The sequence below is a fragment of the Haliotis cracherodii genome, unplaced genomic scaffold (assembly GCF_022045235.1).
Source record: "Haliotis cracherodii isolate W230 unplaced genomic scaffold, xgHalCrac1.p SCAF_5, whole genome shotgun sequence".
Taxonomy (NCBI): domain Eukaryota; kingdom Metazoa; phylum Mollusca; class Gastropoda; order Lepetellida; family Haliotidae; genus Haliotis; species Haliotis cracherodii.
In genome coordinates, this window is record NW_027266308.1 from 21877707 (window position 1) to 21896180 (window position 18474).

The 18474-nt window shown below is 38.4% G+C and overlaps 2 protein-coding genes across 3 annotated transcripts; one reads left to right on the plus strand and one right to left on the minus strand.

Moving 5' to 3' along the window:
- Nucleotides 1-4282: 4282 nt before the first annotated feature.
- LOC139442709 (DNA-directed RNA polymerase II subunit RPB7) lies at nucleotides 4283-10143 on the minus strand. Its single transcript, XM_071223591.1, has 8 exons — nucleotides 10060-10143; nucleotides 9197-9306; nucleotides 8737-8896; nucleotides 7899-7949; nucleotides 7387-7452; nucleotides 5458-5529; nucleotides 5045-5078; nucleotides 4283-4568 (listed from the first exon to the last, which is right to left on the minus strand). The coding sequence occupies exons 1-8, from the start codon at nucleotides 10069-10071 to the stop codon at nucleotides 4555-4557; spliced, it is 519 nt and encodes a 172-aa protein (XP_071079692.1). The 5' UTR covers nucleotides 10072-10143; the 3' UTR covers nucleotides 4283-4554.
- A 242-nt stretch (nucleotides 10144-10385) lies between these two features.
- On the plus strand, nucleotides 10386-18045 carry LOC139443180 (large ribosomal subunit protein mL48-like). 2 transcript variants are annotated; one of them, XR_011651720.1, is made up of 8 exons: nucleotides 10386-10428; nucleotides 10708-10790; nucleotides 12676-12730; nucleotides 14116-14246; nucleotides 15649-15751; nucleotides 16240-16329; nucleotides 17156-17357; nucleotides 17896-18045. XR_011651720.1 is itself a non-coding variant. In XM_071224141.1 (7 exons), exons 1-7 carry the CDS (start codon nucleotides 10408-10410, stop codon nucleotides 17264-17266), a joined length of 594 nt encoding a protein of 197 aa, XP_071080242.1. In that variant the 5' UTR covers nucleotides 10386-10407; the 3' UTR covers nucleotides 17267-18045. The 2 variants fall into 2 exon arrangements, 1 of the variants encoding a protein (XP_071080242.1); XM_071224141.1 differs by having other exon boundaries at nucleotides 17156-18045.
- The last annotated feature ends 429 nt before the right edge of the window (nucleotides 18046-18474 follow it).

Consider the following 18474-nt stretch of genomic DNA (forward strand, 5'->3'; position numbering starts at 1 on the left):
ATTCCAGCTATATGACGGCGGTGTGTAAATAATCAAGTCTGGACCAGACAATCCAGTGATTGATATCATGAGCATCGATCCACGTAACTGAGATACAATGACATGCATCAGCCACGTCAGCAAAACTGAACACCCGATCCCGTTAGTCGTCTCTTACGATAAGCATAGTTTACGGCAAGTATGGGATTCTGAAGACCTATTCTACCCCTGATCTTCAAGGCACATTCTGTGTGTATATTCCTGCAGATGTACAAGGGAATTCAATCACCAGAATGTGTACCTCAATGCATGTCCATGGAACGCAATTAAAACCTGGATCTATGAAAGTAGCATACTCATCTGTCAGCACTGTTGATGAGAAGTACATGATTGCCATGTCGAACATTTCTCTCATACAATTCAAATTCAAGTAACACTTGTTCTTCCCTTTCGGGTACAGATAATAGCCATTATTTAAAAGTGCTTTCACGTATCAAACATTATGCTACCGTTCTGATTATTGATCACATCGTTTAAAGTTTTATCTAAAACTGAATGGTTTGCATTTGCAGTAGACTACAACTGAGCATGTGGTGGTATGAACGATGGAAACTATTGATTCCCAGTAACTGTAGTCGGGTTTTAGTTAGAAATGTGCGCAGCCTAAAGGGATTCTGAATGAACATAAATAAATAAGTTATTTTTTAATTAATCTTGAGCATGTTTAGTGTGTGCATGGGTATTTCTCTATTGAACAGAGCAACAATATCCTGCCGAGGTGTTTCGAGTAGCACTGAATAGAGTGGGATCAATACAATATTACTTTCAGCTGATTTAGTTAGAGATGCGGCTTGATGTTGGATAAATTGCATGATTTAATTTACACGTGGTTGTTATAAATGTATAGGATTCAGCACGGACGAGGAATATTTATACAGCTTATATACATGATGTGTCAAGGTGGAGTTTTTGTTTTGAATCCATATCGTGACTAAACTTGTTTCAGCTGCTGTTGTTATACTTGTGCAAGTCTTTGATTCCACTAAACAATTGTCATATCGAGATAAACTCCATGTCAGATTAAAAGAATCTTAATTCCATAAGTTTTGTCTTGCGTTTCGTTTTAAATGTGTTTAGATACGTGGATGTGATGTTTAGGTAGTGTTTAGGCTGTGAGAACATCACACAGCGGGGGCGTGTTTAGATAGATCACACCAAATGTGTATTCCCATTAGGATTTAAACACACCTGAATATGTCTTGCATGTGTTTACATTCTAAACCCCATTTTGTACATTTTCAAGGTTACGTTATTCATTCTAAAGTCTTTATATCACTATTTGACAGTTAAATTTCCCTGACGCATATCAGAATACATATATACCATAAATACCTTGTTAATCATATACATTGAGAAGTTTGTATTCGTGATTGAAGCAAATAACTAAAGTAAATAGATTTACCGATGACGTGCTTTGAGGCTGCTAATCTGAGTGCCGTCCCTATGGGTTTTTGTAAGGTGTGGGAAACTTGGGGCAACCTTAATTATAACGTAATTCAGTTAACATGAGCTAACATTTGTCATCCAAGGTATAAGGGAGTTGTACCGTGGTCAACATTGGTATATAAATGGAATACTTTTAAAAGCGGCGTAAAACCCAACTCACTCACTCACTCTTGGGGTCACATTTATTGCCGGTATCAGTACAGCTGTACGGCGGCGCCCTGTAGTTAGGTAAACGAGTCTGAACCAGACCAACATTGCCTTGTCTGCCGGACCCCATCGCCGACCTCTGCTCGATTTCACGCACTTCTTATCAATGAGTATGGTTTTACGCCCCATTTAGCAATATTCTAGCAATATCACGGCGGGGGACACCGGAAAATGGGTTCCATACATTGTACCCATGTGGGGAATGGAACCCGGGTCTTCGGCGTGACGAGCCAAAGCTTTAACCACTAGGCTACCCCTCCGGCCTTACTTATCACCCGATCAATGAAACCCGTGCATGTATGGCAAGCTTCTGTTCCCGTGTGTAATGACTCAGCGTTTTGGTACAGGTACATATAGGACGCCAAACCTACCCTCCCCTGAACCCATCTAATTTGTATCCCCCGCCACGAAGTGGGGTGGGGATTATAGGAACAGAGACCGCCCTTCCTTCCGTCCATCTGCTTCTCAATGGGGACAAATCTTCTTAAAACATATTTTAAGTTAGAGAAATGAAATGTTACACACTAATGTTACTGGTCACGATCTCAAATGAGTTCGAAAATTGGTGTTGTAAATTCCTTATTTACAGAGTTGCAGCCCTTGCTCAAAGCTTTTCAATTTAGTGCACTGTGCTTGAAAAGGGGACATGCTTTTTCAAGTGTTACGGTCCTTGATCTATGCTGTTTTAAATAGTGCGAAGTGGCTGCAATGCAGAAACCACTGAAGTTACGGGGATGACACTTTGCATACTTATACATCTAAGAGACACACATTGTTAAAGAACTAAAGCAATAATTATCTTGTTTCCGGAATTATCCTCCCTTTATCCTTGCTTTAGATATTATGCATTCTGCTGGTTTTATAAATTCAGCGTTGAGGTAAACACCTCAAATTCTAGTGAGCACCGTGACGGGAGATTGTGCATGTTCTTGAGTCTCATTGCTCACCCCTGAATCCTGCACACTACTAAACACAAATCTTGATTCGCTGCGACTTTTAAGTTAAATTACTGAAAAATATAAATACAATTTATACAATTTTATTTGCGCCCCGCGTACCAAACTGCCGAGTCCAGAATAACCTCCAAATAGACCCCGAATCACGCGTACCAAAAGGGGACTGGCAGCATCAGGGAATCCAGTGCCATGTTACACTTTGATTAATAACTGAGGAAGAATTCATCAGGACCTGTTGATTCATTACTGTCGGAAATCATTAGAGAACAACCAACGAGCTGCGATGAATTGGGGATCATTTGTCCCGTGAGAAGGAATGGCATACTTTCCAAAAGTGTGACAAGGCACTTACATTCAGAGGGGTAGATAATCCATTATATCAATATTCCAAGATGTTACACACTAATTACTTGTCCCTTCTAAGAACGAAAATGAAGACGACCGTACGGAACTTCAAAAGCTGTGAAGTGAATCACTGAAGACAATCTATTGTTATCAAGTTGTGACGTGCGGAATATATAAACTGATGTCTTATTGTGTTGTTAGGAGATACTGTTCAACTAACTACCAAATACACCATAGCATAGCTGGAATATTGTTGACTGAGGCGTGAGATCACAAACAAGCAGTCAGTCAGCTTTAAGAATCGCTAAATCGCAAAATCTTTAGTTATTAATTCAGGATAATACTGATGTGGTAAGACAACAAGGTGATGTAGGTTCAGCCTTACACTGCTATTTGCACTGTTGTCTGTTTCTGATAGCTAAGGGATAGGTTATTTTTTAGGTGAGGTGTGTGTGTGTGTTCTAAACTAATGCTTGTCACACTTTTTGGGTGACCCTCCCCATGTCCTTGCACATTTTTTATGACTCTCCCTGAAAAAAAACAAACACTTTATATGTAATTCATAACCCTCTCCATATATGTGTATTATTTTGTCATTTATTATGTATTATTTTGTTATACTGTTGGGTGACCCTCCCATGCTTCCCCCCTCCCCCAATAACAAATGACCACTCCTTAATCTTCCACGACTGACCTACAATGACTGTATCACTCGTATTGGGCTACAGTTTCAGTTCGGAGTAACCTATAGTGGAAATTTTTTATTGATGCATGTCTAAATACACGACTGAAATCAACATACAATTACCACATATTTATTAGAAAAAACAGCTGTATTGACATTAAAAAAATCCTACCATGATTGGTTGTTAAAGTAAAATTCATAATGGTTTACATATTGTGTTTGATTTTTTTGGGGGGGGAAGCCTTTTCGTGAAGTTTCCCTCCCCAAACACTGAAGTTACAAATGGCACAAATGGAACTCCCCTTTTTAGAAATCCTGGATCAATCTCTGTCTTATCATTCACATATCACGGAATAATCTCGCCTTGGAATCAACAAACCAACATGCCTCTTCTGACTTTGGCATTGATCTACACTCAAAATCCGGAATAACAATTGCCATGAATTATTTTGCAGCTAAAAAAATTTGATTAGACGGCTATTTTTAGCATTGTGCCATGGAAACCAGCCTCAAAGCGAACATAAGGTGACAAATGGAACCAGGTGATATAGCATAATAGAACGGAGATGATATTAGTTGTATATTCAATAGGTTGAAGATGAAATGGTGTGTCACATCATATCCTTTATTTCTTTTCTTTCAAGAATTACAATATCTTATCAACTTGTGTTGAAGACCAGAGCTTGAACCAATCAATCTAAACCATACAATGTACTGTTCATTCACTCAGTAGACTGTGAAGCATTACAGCTTGTCCATCACTGACACCCAAGTTTTACAGCAACATGCTACAATGAAGACAAGACACATGAAACCCTGCCCGATCTTGTGGCAGTCCCTGTTATGTACACCGGAGACAGATCTTGCAATAACTTCTCAGCTCACAAGACCTGCAAAACAAAGACAGCATAGAGAGATCGTTAATGCTGACCAACGGAGTAACTTGGTCAGAGGGGTATTTTATAACATGTCTTACAAATTGTAGTGAAGACTCTCTGCAGAAGATAGGTGTAGGAAGGCGGGTAACCATTTGACTAGCACTCAGATCCTGGCTATTGAAATATTTGTGTACATTGTCAAGTTGAACCCAACCCCACAATTCATATTCTTTTTAATAAAAGTGAAAATAGAAAATAAAATCCTGAATCAGCCTCTGATTTGTCATTCAAAAAAATACTGCCACACCTTTCTTTTTCTTTCATTGCTTTTTTCCTGTACAACCCTATGACAACAGCTTTAAGATGTGACTTTCAAATAACACTCGCATCTATCGTCATGTCTCTAACTATGAGTTCCAGCTTAACTTCAAAGATAAAAAACACCAGAATATTTCTTGTAAACCATATTTCAGACAAGTGTAACTTACCTAAATAATCATCCATAAGAGTTCCAATCGCGAACTGAAAAGACAAAATAGTTTAGGTCAGATATGTCTGTTTATTCAACTGTACTCGAACATTACCAATTCTAAATAACAACATTTGATAAATTATGCAAAGCACAGAACATGTGTACGCTACTTTGAAAATAAATGTATGGAAAGGCAGCTAAATTGGCAATTATCAGGCACAAAAACATCAGTCATGCCTGCAATGAATGAGAAGTACAGTGAGCCAGTGGGTGATGAGGTTGTACAGTTATTGTCACATCTTAGTCAATTGTATGCAAACCAACCACTCCCAGCCACAGTTTCCGTCAAGTGCTGGGGATCTGTTTAACCTCCTCAAACCAATATAACATTTTAAAATCTAGGTGAAATACAATGTATATTTTACTCACAATGTCCTTAGCATCAACTCTTGTGCCAACAATCTTGATTCTGATTTCATCGTCTTGCTGAATCACAATATCCTGATAAAGAACAGAACAGATGTGAGTGAGTGGGTCTTATACAACAGATGTGAGTGAGTGGGTCTTACACAACAGATGTGAGTCAGTGGGTCTTACACAACAGATGTCAGTGAGTGGGTCTTACACAACAGATGTCAGTGAGTGGGTCTTACACAACAGATGTCAGTGAGTGGGTCTTACACACCAGATGTCAGTGAGTGGGTCTTACACAACAGATGTCAGTGAGTGGGTCTTCCACACCAGATGTCAGTGAGTGGGTCTTACACAAAAGATGTCAGTGAGTGGGTCTTACACAACAGATGTTAGTGAGTGGGTCTTACACAACAGATGTTAGTGAGTGGGTCTTACACAACAGATGTTAGTGAGTGGGTCTTACACAACAGATGTTAGTGAGTGGGTCTTACACAACAGTGGCTACATTACAACTACATCATGATGAGATCCTTCTCTGTAAACAAAGCAAAACCTGGCATCAAAGGTACTGATAGTATATGTACCAAGGATATGAATGAGATAATGTCATCACATGTGGTCAATCATAAACTTTAACATTAACCATTTTCCTTTTAGATATCTCCTTTCACTACAACACTGTACAATGCTGATCTACTACACCTTAAACCAAATCAGTATTTACTTCTTTTAAAATTTGTTTTGGAGACAGTGTTTACAAACCCTTGACATACTGCCATCATGGGCCTTGACATCATGCTGAATGATTTATTTTGTTTGTGAGTACACTACAGCTACAGCATGGCATTCTGAAAATAATCAATCTTGGACCAGACAATTAGTGGCCAATAGCATGAACAGTCATCCATCCCATTGGGGTACAGTGACACACAATCCGCATGTTCACATATACACACATACAATAAATATCTCTTGTGACAAACACAAGGTCCTAATTCTTCCCTGGAATCCCTGCTAATGTTTGAGTAAATTAGGCCCAATGGCTACCCCGTTGACAAAATTATCAATTGGCGCATCTATGTTTAAAACCATAATAAGTCAAAATTCTAAAGTCTACCTTTGTGTCAATTTGTGTCTCTTCTCTACAACAGTGAAAATAAAATGTCCGGTTTTGACTCATATATATACTTCTTTGACATGTTTGAAAGGAAAAGAAAAAAATTAGGAGTAATTTCTGTTTACAATAAAGCACATTAATGATCAAAAGGACATAAAGCTGCCATTTGCTGTTTTGACAAGAGGTGTCTTTGTGTACACAGTTTGTATTACAAACCAAATATATGAGATCAGCTTTCTTCACAAATTTATTTCATAGCAAATTAAGGCATAGTGAGTGAGTATGGTTTGACGCCACTTTTAGCAGTATTCCAGCAATATCACGGCGGGGGACACCAGAAATGGGCTTCACACATTGTACCCATGTCTGGAATCGAACACGGGTCTTCGGCATGACGAGCAAACGCTTTAACCACTAGGCTACCTGACTGCCCATAGTCTTATGTATTATCTAAAACATCAGAATTATTAACATAATTCAAAAGATCACAGTTATTTTGCATTTGGGTATATTTGTGGAAATATGCATCATACCAAAGTGTGTACACCAAGGAGGATTCCAGATCAGAATGTATGTCACCAGCAGTCTATACCGGTCAGAAGAGGTGTCTAAAGGGATCGGAAGGTCAGCCTCAGACACTATAGTGCATCGATGCTCATGATGTCAATCACATGATTGTTTGGTGCAGACTGGATTATTCTTCATATAGCTGAAGTAATGCTCAATGCGGGGTCAGGTAACAGACAGTGAAGGAAGGGAGATAACTCCTAAATCTCTTCCCTTGTCATCTGTCAAGGATTTATCATATAGACCAGTTTATTTCATACCTCATCCTTTGTTTTGTAGCATGGTGGATTTGAATTTGGGTCAAACTCCATGTCTGCAGGAATAGACTGAAAAGAGACAAAGATCCATGAAATCAGCATCAATCATGACAAGATCATCATCAAATGTTTCCTTCATCTACGGGGGATATCATGGGACAGGGAGCTCATACGCAGTGTTTGAAATGATACTAAAACCCAACAAGACATTCGGGCAGGGGACCCATAAATGTTGCCTGCCAATCTTCAAAGTTACCTGCCCGCATTCAGGCATAATCATGATAATAAATATTGAAAGTTTGCAAAAAATAAGAGACAAATAAATAATGCAACCAATCACTTGAGAATCTCTTCAAGGTGTTATAATAAAACTGAATACGTAAGTAGTCCTAATTTTATCTGCCAGGCATCCTGGCAGGTGGAGAAAAATTTCATGTAGCGCAACATAAGTTACCAGACACGTGCAGGTGGGCAGGCAGTTATTTCGGACACGGCTCATATTGCTTGTAACTTACATGTCTGGAGATGAAGCAGGATAGGGGGCCAATTTCAGTGAAGAGCCCAACCTGAAAAACAGAAATTACATCTCGGTAACATGTGATGACCATTGTAACTTATCAGATCTTTATCAGATAAATATATATGTCATGCCTAGGTGCCTTTTTCAATTCTACACATCTGAGAGTGAAGAAAGACAATAGGGTGAAACATTAAAGTACTCTATGGGTATAAGTATTTGTTGGTAGGTCATGTATTGATGAAAAGTGATACCAGTATCTGTCGGCAGTTTATGTACAGATACAAAGTGATGCAAATAACTGTTGCTTGGTCATGTATCGATACAAACTGATACAGATATATGTTGGCAGGTCATGTATCGATACAAAGTGGTCTGAGTATTTGTCGGTAAGTCTTAGGTTTCAACTTGCTCAAGAAACTGCGTTATCAATTCACTGAAATGAACTAAATATATTTAGTCATGTAAGTAGAGCTACCATTCATTTCCTTTTGATGGAAATATATGCACATATTTATCAACTTTTCATGTATCATTTGTCATAAGACAACCTTACTCTCAAGATATGTAACATAATGCAACAGAGTATATCGTAACCAAAGTTACATGCAACATGTGCAACTTACAACCAAAACACCTGAGCATGTCTGCAGTATGTTTAGACAGGCAATATTCTTTCATTAGTGATGCCTAGGAACTAAGACTTCTCATTTCGCCTGAGTGAATGTCAGGAAGTGAGTCGCATCAAAAAGTACCTTATGTTGTGCATTACTCAAAGAAATCCTTACAAGGATTCCTGTCTCACCAAGTAACCTGTTTACTTCAGTCTCACTCACCTTGTTGACCTGTGTGACAACAGCATCCAACACCTCCCCCTTGAAGGGGCGGAACACAATAGCTTTGTACTTGATGGGGTACAGAACAAATCCTGCACTGGGCTGGATCATCCCAGCTCCAATATTGTCTATCGTTGTAACTGCGATGACGAAGCCATATCTGAAAAGTAGTCAGTGAGAGCATAAAGAGAAATGGAGAGGTTTTTCACTTCTTAAAAATGAAATTTATTATCGTCGCAATCATTACCAACATCATGTTTATGAAAGAAGGTGAAACAGTTTCTGATTTTCAATATGTCCCTCAGTCTGTTTATTGAACATGATGTGTTATATATATATACACTGTATATCATGGTATATAGAGCATATGTATTTTTCTTCACACACCTATACTTAAATGGCACACCTGAACACTAAATATCTTTATAAACACATATAAATGGGTAAATATGGCACATACTTCCCTGTACATGTCCCTTCTACTTCAGTGAAGAGTTTCTGCTTGACAATGTTGAGGAGATTCGGACCAAAATATCTTGGATGCAATAAGATTTCATGCTCTAGAGAAACCTGAAATGGAAAACAGTTCTTTTTAAGTTCAGTGATTGCCATAAAAATGTGCATTGCAACAGTTCAAACACTAGTAACACACACACATCATCATGATCTTGCCACCTGTTCATCATCAGGGCCCACTTGCACAAAGCGATCTTAGTGCTAAGATGATTGTAACTCCCATACTTTAACATAGGCTTACAATAGTCTTATCGCTAAGAATCGCTTTGTGCAAGTGTCTCCAGAACTAAAGGAAGCTAAACAAAAGAGCTTGGACCCATGAAAAAATCCTGGTTTTTTTTAGCAATAATAGCAAATTGTTCCTCTGTCCATATTTTCCAAGACTATTTCAAGGTAATAATTGGTAATGGATCACCTGAGCAATAAATATTCAAATCAATCTGAAGCTCTGCCAACAAAGTCCCTGCAAAACGTAACAGCTTTCTTTGCGTTGATTTGAATTCAGAAGACAAAATTATATTTGTGAGTCATATTGTAATTAAATCTAGCCAAGATCTTGATTTCCAAAAAACGCTCTTGATCAAGTCGAAACAGTTGTTAAATAACAAAGATTCTCTGTTGTATTACTCATAAGTTCAAAGAGACAGCATGAAGAGTAAGTTAGAAACTAGAAGTAGAAAGCCATCTCAATATTTGGATGTATTGTGTACCATCCGCGAAACACATTGATAACCTTCTATCGCCGGCCACACGCAGGTTCTCACAAATACCAACAACAATCGAGGGAATACGAAAATAAATATTTACGTGATAAAACATTGTGTTCTTTCAAGAGTCAGCAAAGAAACACAACAACGGCATGAGAGGAACCGGAAAATTCGATCTAACGCGAGTTCCGGTAGTAAAATCCGGATAAATGAGATATTCTCTTTCAATAAAATGTCGTCAAACTAGAATGTTATTGTGCTATTACATTCTACCACATGTATATTTGCATGTTTAACAAATGTATACATGAATGTTTGACTTTGGTACGACTTTGTTTATTTCAAATACGGAAGAAGCACGCAAATGATCTAATTTGGATTTTATCGGTTAATGACAGTCCGAAAAACTAAGTTCGATAACTCTAATTTACTCAAAAGTATCCCCAACATGCAGTCAGGTATTTTAGGGGTAAGCTTGACATAACACCGCGATCATGTTTTTTTCTTTTTGAGATACAAAACAGAAAGGCTTAAGCAACTACGATTACTATTCAGTAAATCAGTACAATGGTGTAAACTAGAAAGACAGGATTATGTACGATATCAACTAGCCTGGCCTCCAGGTGGGCCCTTGCACTCAACATACTCAGTGTTTTTATTTTCAATATAAGGTCAGATCAACCAAGAGGTCAGTCGCGCATTATTAAACATATCCATATACAATTAACAAGTATGTTTTATGTTTCAGGGCTTGCTGCGAACTTTGGTGGCCAAAGCTAAGTTTTCTCACACCCAAAATGTTTGCCAGCATTGCAGAAAGACAATTGGTCGGTAGGTGGAAGAATAAATTGAATCCTAGTCATTATGTGGAAAATTCAGTCCAAAGGAGTGGTCAGTTGCACCATATTGGCACAAGTCTGACCAATAAATGGGACATGTCCAGAGCTTCAGACAACCTTTTTGAGCAATTGAGTTTTTGCTCGAAGGTTTCTACTTTAAATGGGTTATTACATTTTTCATTGGGTAACCAATATCTTTTTCACTCATCTATTTATCACTCTGTTGGGCTTTTCCCAAAATGAGTAAACATTTTAAGAATTAAAAAAAAATATAATGAATGTTTTGGATGTATATAAGGGTTCTAACAAAAGGCTTGACTCGGAAAGTAAATTAGCTCGTAATTGTGTTTTGGAAATAGCTCGATTGTACGCATGTTGAAAAAGCTTCATTGGGTATTTACGCATGCTGTTTTAATACATTTGAGTTTTTCATTTAATGCATGCGTTTCTGTATGCAAGTTAATTGAAAGTAATTGGGTTTTGAATAATTTTGGAGGGTATTTTACGGAAATATGCAGCTTATCTGTAGCTCTGCATGTCTTAACCAAATGGCACTGGCAGTGCTAAGACCAATGAAGAGTGACACCTTAGTATTTGCATAATCTAGCTGAAGTTACCATATTGCCAAATCCATTCAACATTTAATTTAAAATTTTCATTAATGTCATTACTGGGGGCTACGGATCATCCCATAAGAAAAGTCTACCATTTTGTACAGTAGGATGTTCAGCACATTTCTAACACATCTATCAATAGGTACATGATATACCAATATCTTCTTTTACCACTTACCTCCAAATATGTTATTTCTTTGAATGTGAAATTTGAAAAAAGGTTCCAGTTCGAAAACAAGAACCAGTATGGGTGTGGAAATAAAGACAGCATTCCTCCTTAAAACACCATTGGTTTCTGTTTTTTATCTTTAATCAAAGTTTAGTTTCAATAAAATAAAGCAAACATACAATTAGATGATTGATTGAGGAAGAGATCAACATATAGACTTTAAAATTATTTTGTGATTTGGTGTCAATCAGACATGTAGAAGACTGGTTAATATCCTACAGAGCAGATTGGCAGACATTTCTTACGGGATATAAACCCAAGTATTAACACACAAGAAAACAAATACTAAACAACATACAGATGAGGGGATATGGTAACTGCACAGAACCTATAACCATTACACCTTAAGCATAACTAGGTAGGACCTGGGTTAAAATAGGTCTTCAACAACCCATGCTTGCCGTAAGAGGCGACCAACAGGATCGGTTGATCAGGCTCGCTGACTTGGTTGATACATGTCATTGTATCCCAATTGAGTAGAACGATGCTCATGATGGCAATCACTTGATTGTCTGGTCCAGACTCTCGATTATTTACAGACCGTCGTCATATAGCTTGAACATTGCTGTGTGCGGCGTTAAATAACAAATAAACAAACAAACATAACTAGGTAGATTTGCATCATTTTACCAGTGTGGAAAATGGACATAACTCAGTCGGTGTTGAGCTGACAATCCAAAGGTTGCAGATTATCAGTAAAACTGGTTACTTGCCTCAGTGACGTGTATGGCCTTACAAGAAATGGGAGGTCTGAATTCTAAAGCTATGGTTATGATGTGTATCAATCAAGCAGTTTAAGAATACCATAATGACACAATGACAACTGACAATGCCACAGTGTCTGACATGGCCCTAGTAACAACATTAGACGGACGGAAAGTAAGTAGCCATGGTCAGGGAGCCATGGAACAAGGCCCTCTTACAAATGCCCACTTCAAAGGCCCACTGTCACACTGACACTTATAACTGTCTTGGATACAGAAACACATTACCAAATGTAACTTTCATGCCTCTTGTTATTTGTTTTATTTCAGAAGACACCTGAGCTCCACCACACGATTGCTTGGCGTCTTTGAGCCGGATAACTTGGTACGGACACTGATAAGAACAGTAATAGTAACAACAGCTTTGATGACACACAACATCAACATAGACGTTTTTTGTCTCAGTTATTGAGAATTTAATACACATTGAACACTTACTTTAAGTTGTTGGGCAAAGCAAACACATCTTGAATTACCTCCTTCATATCAAAATTTGACAGTATTTAACAAAACACCAAAATGAAAATGATTTTATTTTTTGCCAGAAGCAGGAATGTAGCATGGTATAAAACCCTTAAGAGGGACACACAAAAAACATGTACCCTGAGTTATACTTGCAGGCGGGATACATTGTAAGTTGTACTAGGATCACTAGGTACATGGGGTTTTAGGTTACATTAGGTTACATACCAGCCGGAGACAGTCCAGTTTTATTTCTTGCTTTTTAGGTTTTTTTAGACAGTTGTGCAGGAGGCAAGAAATGTCATGTTGGAATTAAGGTCATTTACCAATAGAGATTTCATCGTAAGGTTAAATGGGGCACAGGTGTCCCAGTCGTCTAAGGCACCAGAATCTGCTGTGTACAAATTGCATCTAGTAGATGGTCTTGTGTTTGAATGCTAGTTAATCCTGATTATGTTTCTGGCTTTGTCAACACCATACCCATGCTGGGTTTTTTTACCAGAGTGGTAAATGTCTGAGACTTGCATCATTTCAGCTTTTTTCCCACTTCAAGCTGACATGCTCTGATGTAACTGATATACTGTTCAAAACGGCGTTTAACTCAATAATTCACTCGTAAGGTAATAAGAATCTCAACATGCCATCTTCCCAAGGCCTGTCCAGTTTCCACCCTTGCCCAACTAGGTTGGAATTTCTGGGCTCAGAGTTATGTCCCTTCTATGTCCTTCCTGTTGACCAATCCGACTCCACCTCTCATATCACTTGTATTTGCTTCAAACAAAATGGAGGTGCCTAGTCCAGCCGATCTGATCGATAATCAAGATCGATATTGTAATAAAACAGGTCTTACCTAGCGAAGTGCATCAACTCACTTGAGCACCTTGGAAAAAACATGAAAATATTTGGAAAATATCTGTCAACGCCAAGTTGGCAGTACACATGCTTTGCAAATCCTTCAGTTGATCAAAATTCTGCACTTTTAATAATGCGATTATGATTGGATTATGCATAGACTTGTCAGTCCAGCCAAAATTTAACTCCGGAATTCCAGGTTAGTTCGGCAAGGGTGGAAACTGGACTTTTACAGTCAGTCGCCCGGGGAAGATGAAGAAAACAGGATATCATGTGTTGATTTTGTCAAGATAGACAACTACATGCAGTAACGGGTTCAAGAATGCCTGCCCTTTCTTTGAAATGAAAGGAGGCTTTCACGTTTCTCCCAATTTGATAACAAATTTCTACCTGCAGACACCAGGCCCTGCCATCCCTGAATATGAAGCTTTGACTGTGAGGATGAGGGGCTACGACTTTGCCTTGTTGGAGTCCTTTGCTAAATATGTCCACAACCAGGCAACCCAGCTGGGTATCGACACTGACATGTGAGTTGGACATCAGCCTTAGATACTTGACAGATCAAGTGCCAAGGAACATTCAGTGGTTTTCAAGATAACTTCTGAAACATAAGTCAGGGAAACTAACGAATATGATTTAATATGTATCAGATGTATAGTCATTAATTTGTGAAGTCAATTTGTATGAATTGTTTCAGAATTACTCAACACTTAGTCATGATACAGTACATAAAATACTTAATACATAAACCACAAGTGGGAGTTGTTTATTGTACAGTAAAACACTGCAGGGAGAATAAACCATGAGGGGCAGACCCAAGTGGTTTATTCTTCCTGCAGTGTTTTATTAAACATGATAGACACAATGACGTGGGTCGTTTAATTCTTCTATGAGATATCAACATTTTGTATTACCACTTTAAGGATACTCTCTAGACTGCCTCTGTGGTCAAGTGGTAGAGCATCCGCACAGAGAGCGGAGGTCCGGGGTTTAATCCCTGGCCACAGCATACCAAAAGACATTAAAAGAATGCACTTGTTGTTACTCTGCCTGGCGTTCGGCATTAAGGGGCTAAAACAAGAACTGGTCGGCTCGGAGTCAGTATACTGTGTCTGAGTGGGTTATTCATGTTAAACTGTGGCATGGTATCTCAGTGGGTTTAGCACTATAAAATCGGCATCAGTCCGGACTAGTATAAGCAGCCACACACACGTGCATGAACATTGACTATTTAAGTGCAATAGTCTAGGACACACTGTTAAACCCCATTTCACCTCTTGATACGTGTATGATGTGTATCTTGATAAATTCCTTTTCAGTCAAACTGATATTTTCCAAAGTTACATATCTAAATATCATTTGAGACAGTTTGTAGACTTTGGATGTAGACAGTTAAAATATTTTGTGAAATCACAATATGGGATGAAGTGTATTATGTATTGTTGAGGCTGAATTCTGATGCGTCAGTGACACCAGTCTTAGTGTGCTCAATAAAAAATAAAAACCAAGAGAGCATCATGCCATGTTCAACTTCCTCTCCAGTTATCAACTTACAAATTATAGGAAGTATTTCAAAGATGAGTTAGATGTCAGATTCATTTCTTTAACTTCAAACTTCTGAACTGCGTTAGTAAACCCTTGAAGATTCCGGGGTAGAATAGGACTTCAGCAACCCATGCTTGCCATAAAAGGTGACTATGCTTGTCGTAAGAGGCGACTAATGGGATTGGGTGGTCAGGCCTGCTGACTTGGTTGATGCATGTCATTGTATCCCAACTGCATGGATCGATGCTCATGATGTCAATCATTGGATTGTCTGGTCCAGACTCAATTATTTACAGACCGCCATCATATAGCTGGAATATTTCTGAGTGCGACGTTAAACAACAACCAACCTTTGCACTAGTAACGTCACATTGCATTCTACAGGTGGCCCTCACCATCAAAGGCAACACACATTGAAACCTATGTGCCCAATTCTAAGGTAATCCAGCACACATATGACTTGAGGACGTACGAGAGGACGGTACAGGTGAGAATTCCGGGTTATCATCGACTCAATAACCAGATATTATATAAAACCAGTAACGCATTTCAAACATTGCATTATTTTAGGGACTATGGGTCAGAGGCTTTTGATGCACTAATATATTGAAAATAATGTTCCTCCCCTAATGCTTGTCATATTTTGGGATGACCCTCCCCATGTCCTTATACATTTCTTTCATGACTCTCCCTGAAAAGACAAAATGCAAAAGCACTTTTCATTTTATATATTATGAAATGCCCATTATTTCATGGCCCTCCCCCAAAATGTGTATTACTTTTTATGCCCTAACCTGGAGACTGTCATATTTGTTGGTGGCTTTCCCTTATTCCCTCTGACCCCTTATAGTAAATGACCGGTCCCTTATTGGAATTTGTGATGCTGATTTTAACATTTCTGATCAGTGATATATAGTTTGATTACAATCTGCAAGGTGGGAGTCTTCAAAGTTAACTGCTGGCTGTCTGTTTTAGTTACAAGATGTCCCTTCAACAATGCTGCCTATATTTCTCAACATAATCCGTAGCCATTTGCCGATGGGTGTAAACATCACCCTGAAAGAGGTATGTAACTCATTTGCATGGGCTACAGTATTCATAATCTAAATGCAAAATACCGATACTGTGTATTTAAACAAGGTTGTTAAAATTGTAAAATGAATGGAAGTATTTACTGCAATATGTTTGTTTGAAAAACATGATTAAATTGGATTTTAAGCCTGGAAGTCTTTGACACTTTTAACTGTGTATGAATACTTTTCTTGATAAGTATATTATTTTTTCTCAATCCCAAATTTTTAAAACTTGCCATTTGGCTTGACAAAATGGATTCCACATTAATTAAACACTAATCTGATATTTATCAAAACAACTTCAGTTCACTTGGGTTTATTTGCACTCTATGTGAACCCAAGCCAGTTCAGTTATCACTCATGATGTCATCCATTGTGTCATGATGTCATATTCTAGAGTGACATCATGTCAGTCTCACAACTATGACAACTTTGAGAGTTCTGTTGAGAGAGTGCTTCTGGAAATTACTGAAAACCTCTGTATTTTAGTGTCGACGAACCATATTTTTGAAGATTTGCAGGATTTATTGAGGATTCGATGCCCAGACATTTTAACATTGGAAACCTCCGGCGGGTTGCATAGGAAATTTCAAAGCATCGAATACAGAATAAAACTAGCAAATCTAAAACCACAAAAAGTTTATATCCTAAGTCTTTGGTACGGTTGAAGCCCTATGGGGCCCAGGTTTAAATAAACAGGCAACTTAATTGTATCAGTTAGTCAGTCTCTGTGATGTAGCTGATTGTACTTTTTGACAAGATTATTTTCCATAATATGTCACAACTGTAAGTTTCAAAAACACCTACTTATCTTTTAGCCTGATGTGGAAGAGGAGAATGATCGCTATGTACCTGATAAACGTCTGAAGGATTTGTATGCAGAAGTTGATGCCATTCAGAAGGCCAGAGACGAGAGAAGGAAGAAATAAGATGACATGTGTGATTAGGATTGGTTATGCAAAGGACTGCTCTTTGATCTGGAGTGTTTTATCACAGATCAGCAGATTGCCTATACAACCAGTCAATAGAGGCATCAATGTTTGGATGTTAGTAAGGTCCAGTTCTATCCAATCTTTTACTCCACTGCCATATCTGTATGTGTTGGTCCTTAGCCAATGAGATGTCAACTTTCTAAAACAATTTGGCTTCATTGCTTTACCACCTCCATTCAGAAATTGTACTCCTTTCAGTGTGTAGATGCCAGGCTTCAGGGTGTACAAATGTCCACAGTATGATGGCATGGCTGTTTGTATTTAAATTTTGGAACTATCTCTTTAAGATTGTATTTAAGATACAGAAATCAGATATGCTTGGCTGAATACATCACCCACTTGTACCAAGAATTTAGAAGCCGCGAGGCAGATATGCTGATTGGAAGGTTCACCTGACACAACTTATGGAGCTGTCCTTGGACCTTCACTCAGAGCCATGGTGTTGGAGTAAAAGGTCTGATTTTCTTGAGAAAGCTGTTTTAGCAGTCTTACCAGTTGTTGCATCTAAAGTTTGATCATCTTGGACAGCTAAAAAGAGCCTTCAAGTATTGAGTACAAAAGTACAGGGCATCTGTCAGAGAACACGATCACCTTGAGGACTTTGTACAAGCGTGTTGATGCATTGCCTGAAACGTGTATCATCACTATCATTAGGGAATTGTTTCTTGGAGTTTTGTACGGATGTGATGTGTGAGAAAATAAATGTTGAAACTCAATTGTCTCTGATGGCAGATGACCTTGGTCAGTCAATGTCTTAGCTTTATAAAAATCTGTATGTTAAATCAACACAATCTTGGATTCATACCATGAGATCCGTCCGTGTCCTACTGTCTCATACAGGGGACAGTCAGTCATTCACTGTAACGTGTGTCAGTTCAACTGCACCTGCTCACATGTTGGTAGAAATGACTACCGACAAATCGCTGAAACTACTGGTATGACAAGTTAGGGGGACACAGGTCTGCTCCCAGAGGGTGCTCCACATAACGGAGTGTCCATTGTAGTGGAGGAAACTCCTACAATTTCATCTTGTTTTCAATTTGGGTTTATATGTTTAATAGCATACATGAAGAAAAAACAAAAGGTGTTATAATCCATACCTTTTATGATAGAAAATATACATACATTTACAGGTTCAGAAGCGG

What these genes read in the sequence shown, in the direction of transcription:
- LOC139442709 (XM_071223591.1), bottom strand. An exon ending in TTGTCACACAGGTCAACAAG is followed by an intron (nt 7,950 to 8,736) that starts GTGAGTGAGACT and finishes TCTGTTTTTCAG; the next exon opens with GTTGGGCTCTTCACTGAAAT. An exon ending in GAGTTGATGCTAAGGACATT is followed by an intron (nt 5,079 to 5,457) that starts GTGAGTAAAATA and finishes TTGTCTTTTCAG; the next exon opens with TTCGCGATTGGAACTCTTAT.
- LOC139443180 (XM_071224141.1), top strand. Translation starts at nt 10,408, where the DNA reads ATGCAGTCAGGTATTTTAGGG. An exon ending in CGTACGAGAGGACGGTACAG is followed by an intron (nt 15,752 to 16,239) that starts GTGAGAATTCCG and finishes TGTCTGTTTTAG; the next exon opens with TTACAAGATGTCCCTTCAAC. An exon ending in TAAACATCACCCTGAAAGAG is followed by an intron (nt 16,330 to 17,155) that starts GTATGTAACTCA and finishes CTTATCTTTTAG; the next exon opens with CCTGATGTGGAAGAGGAGAA.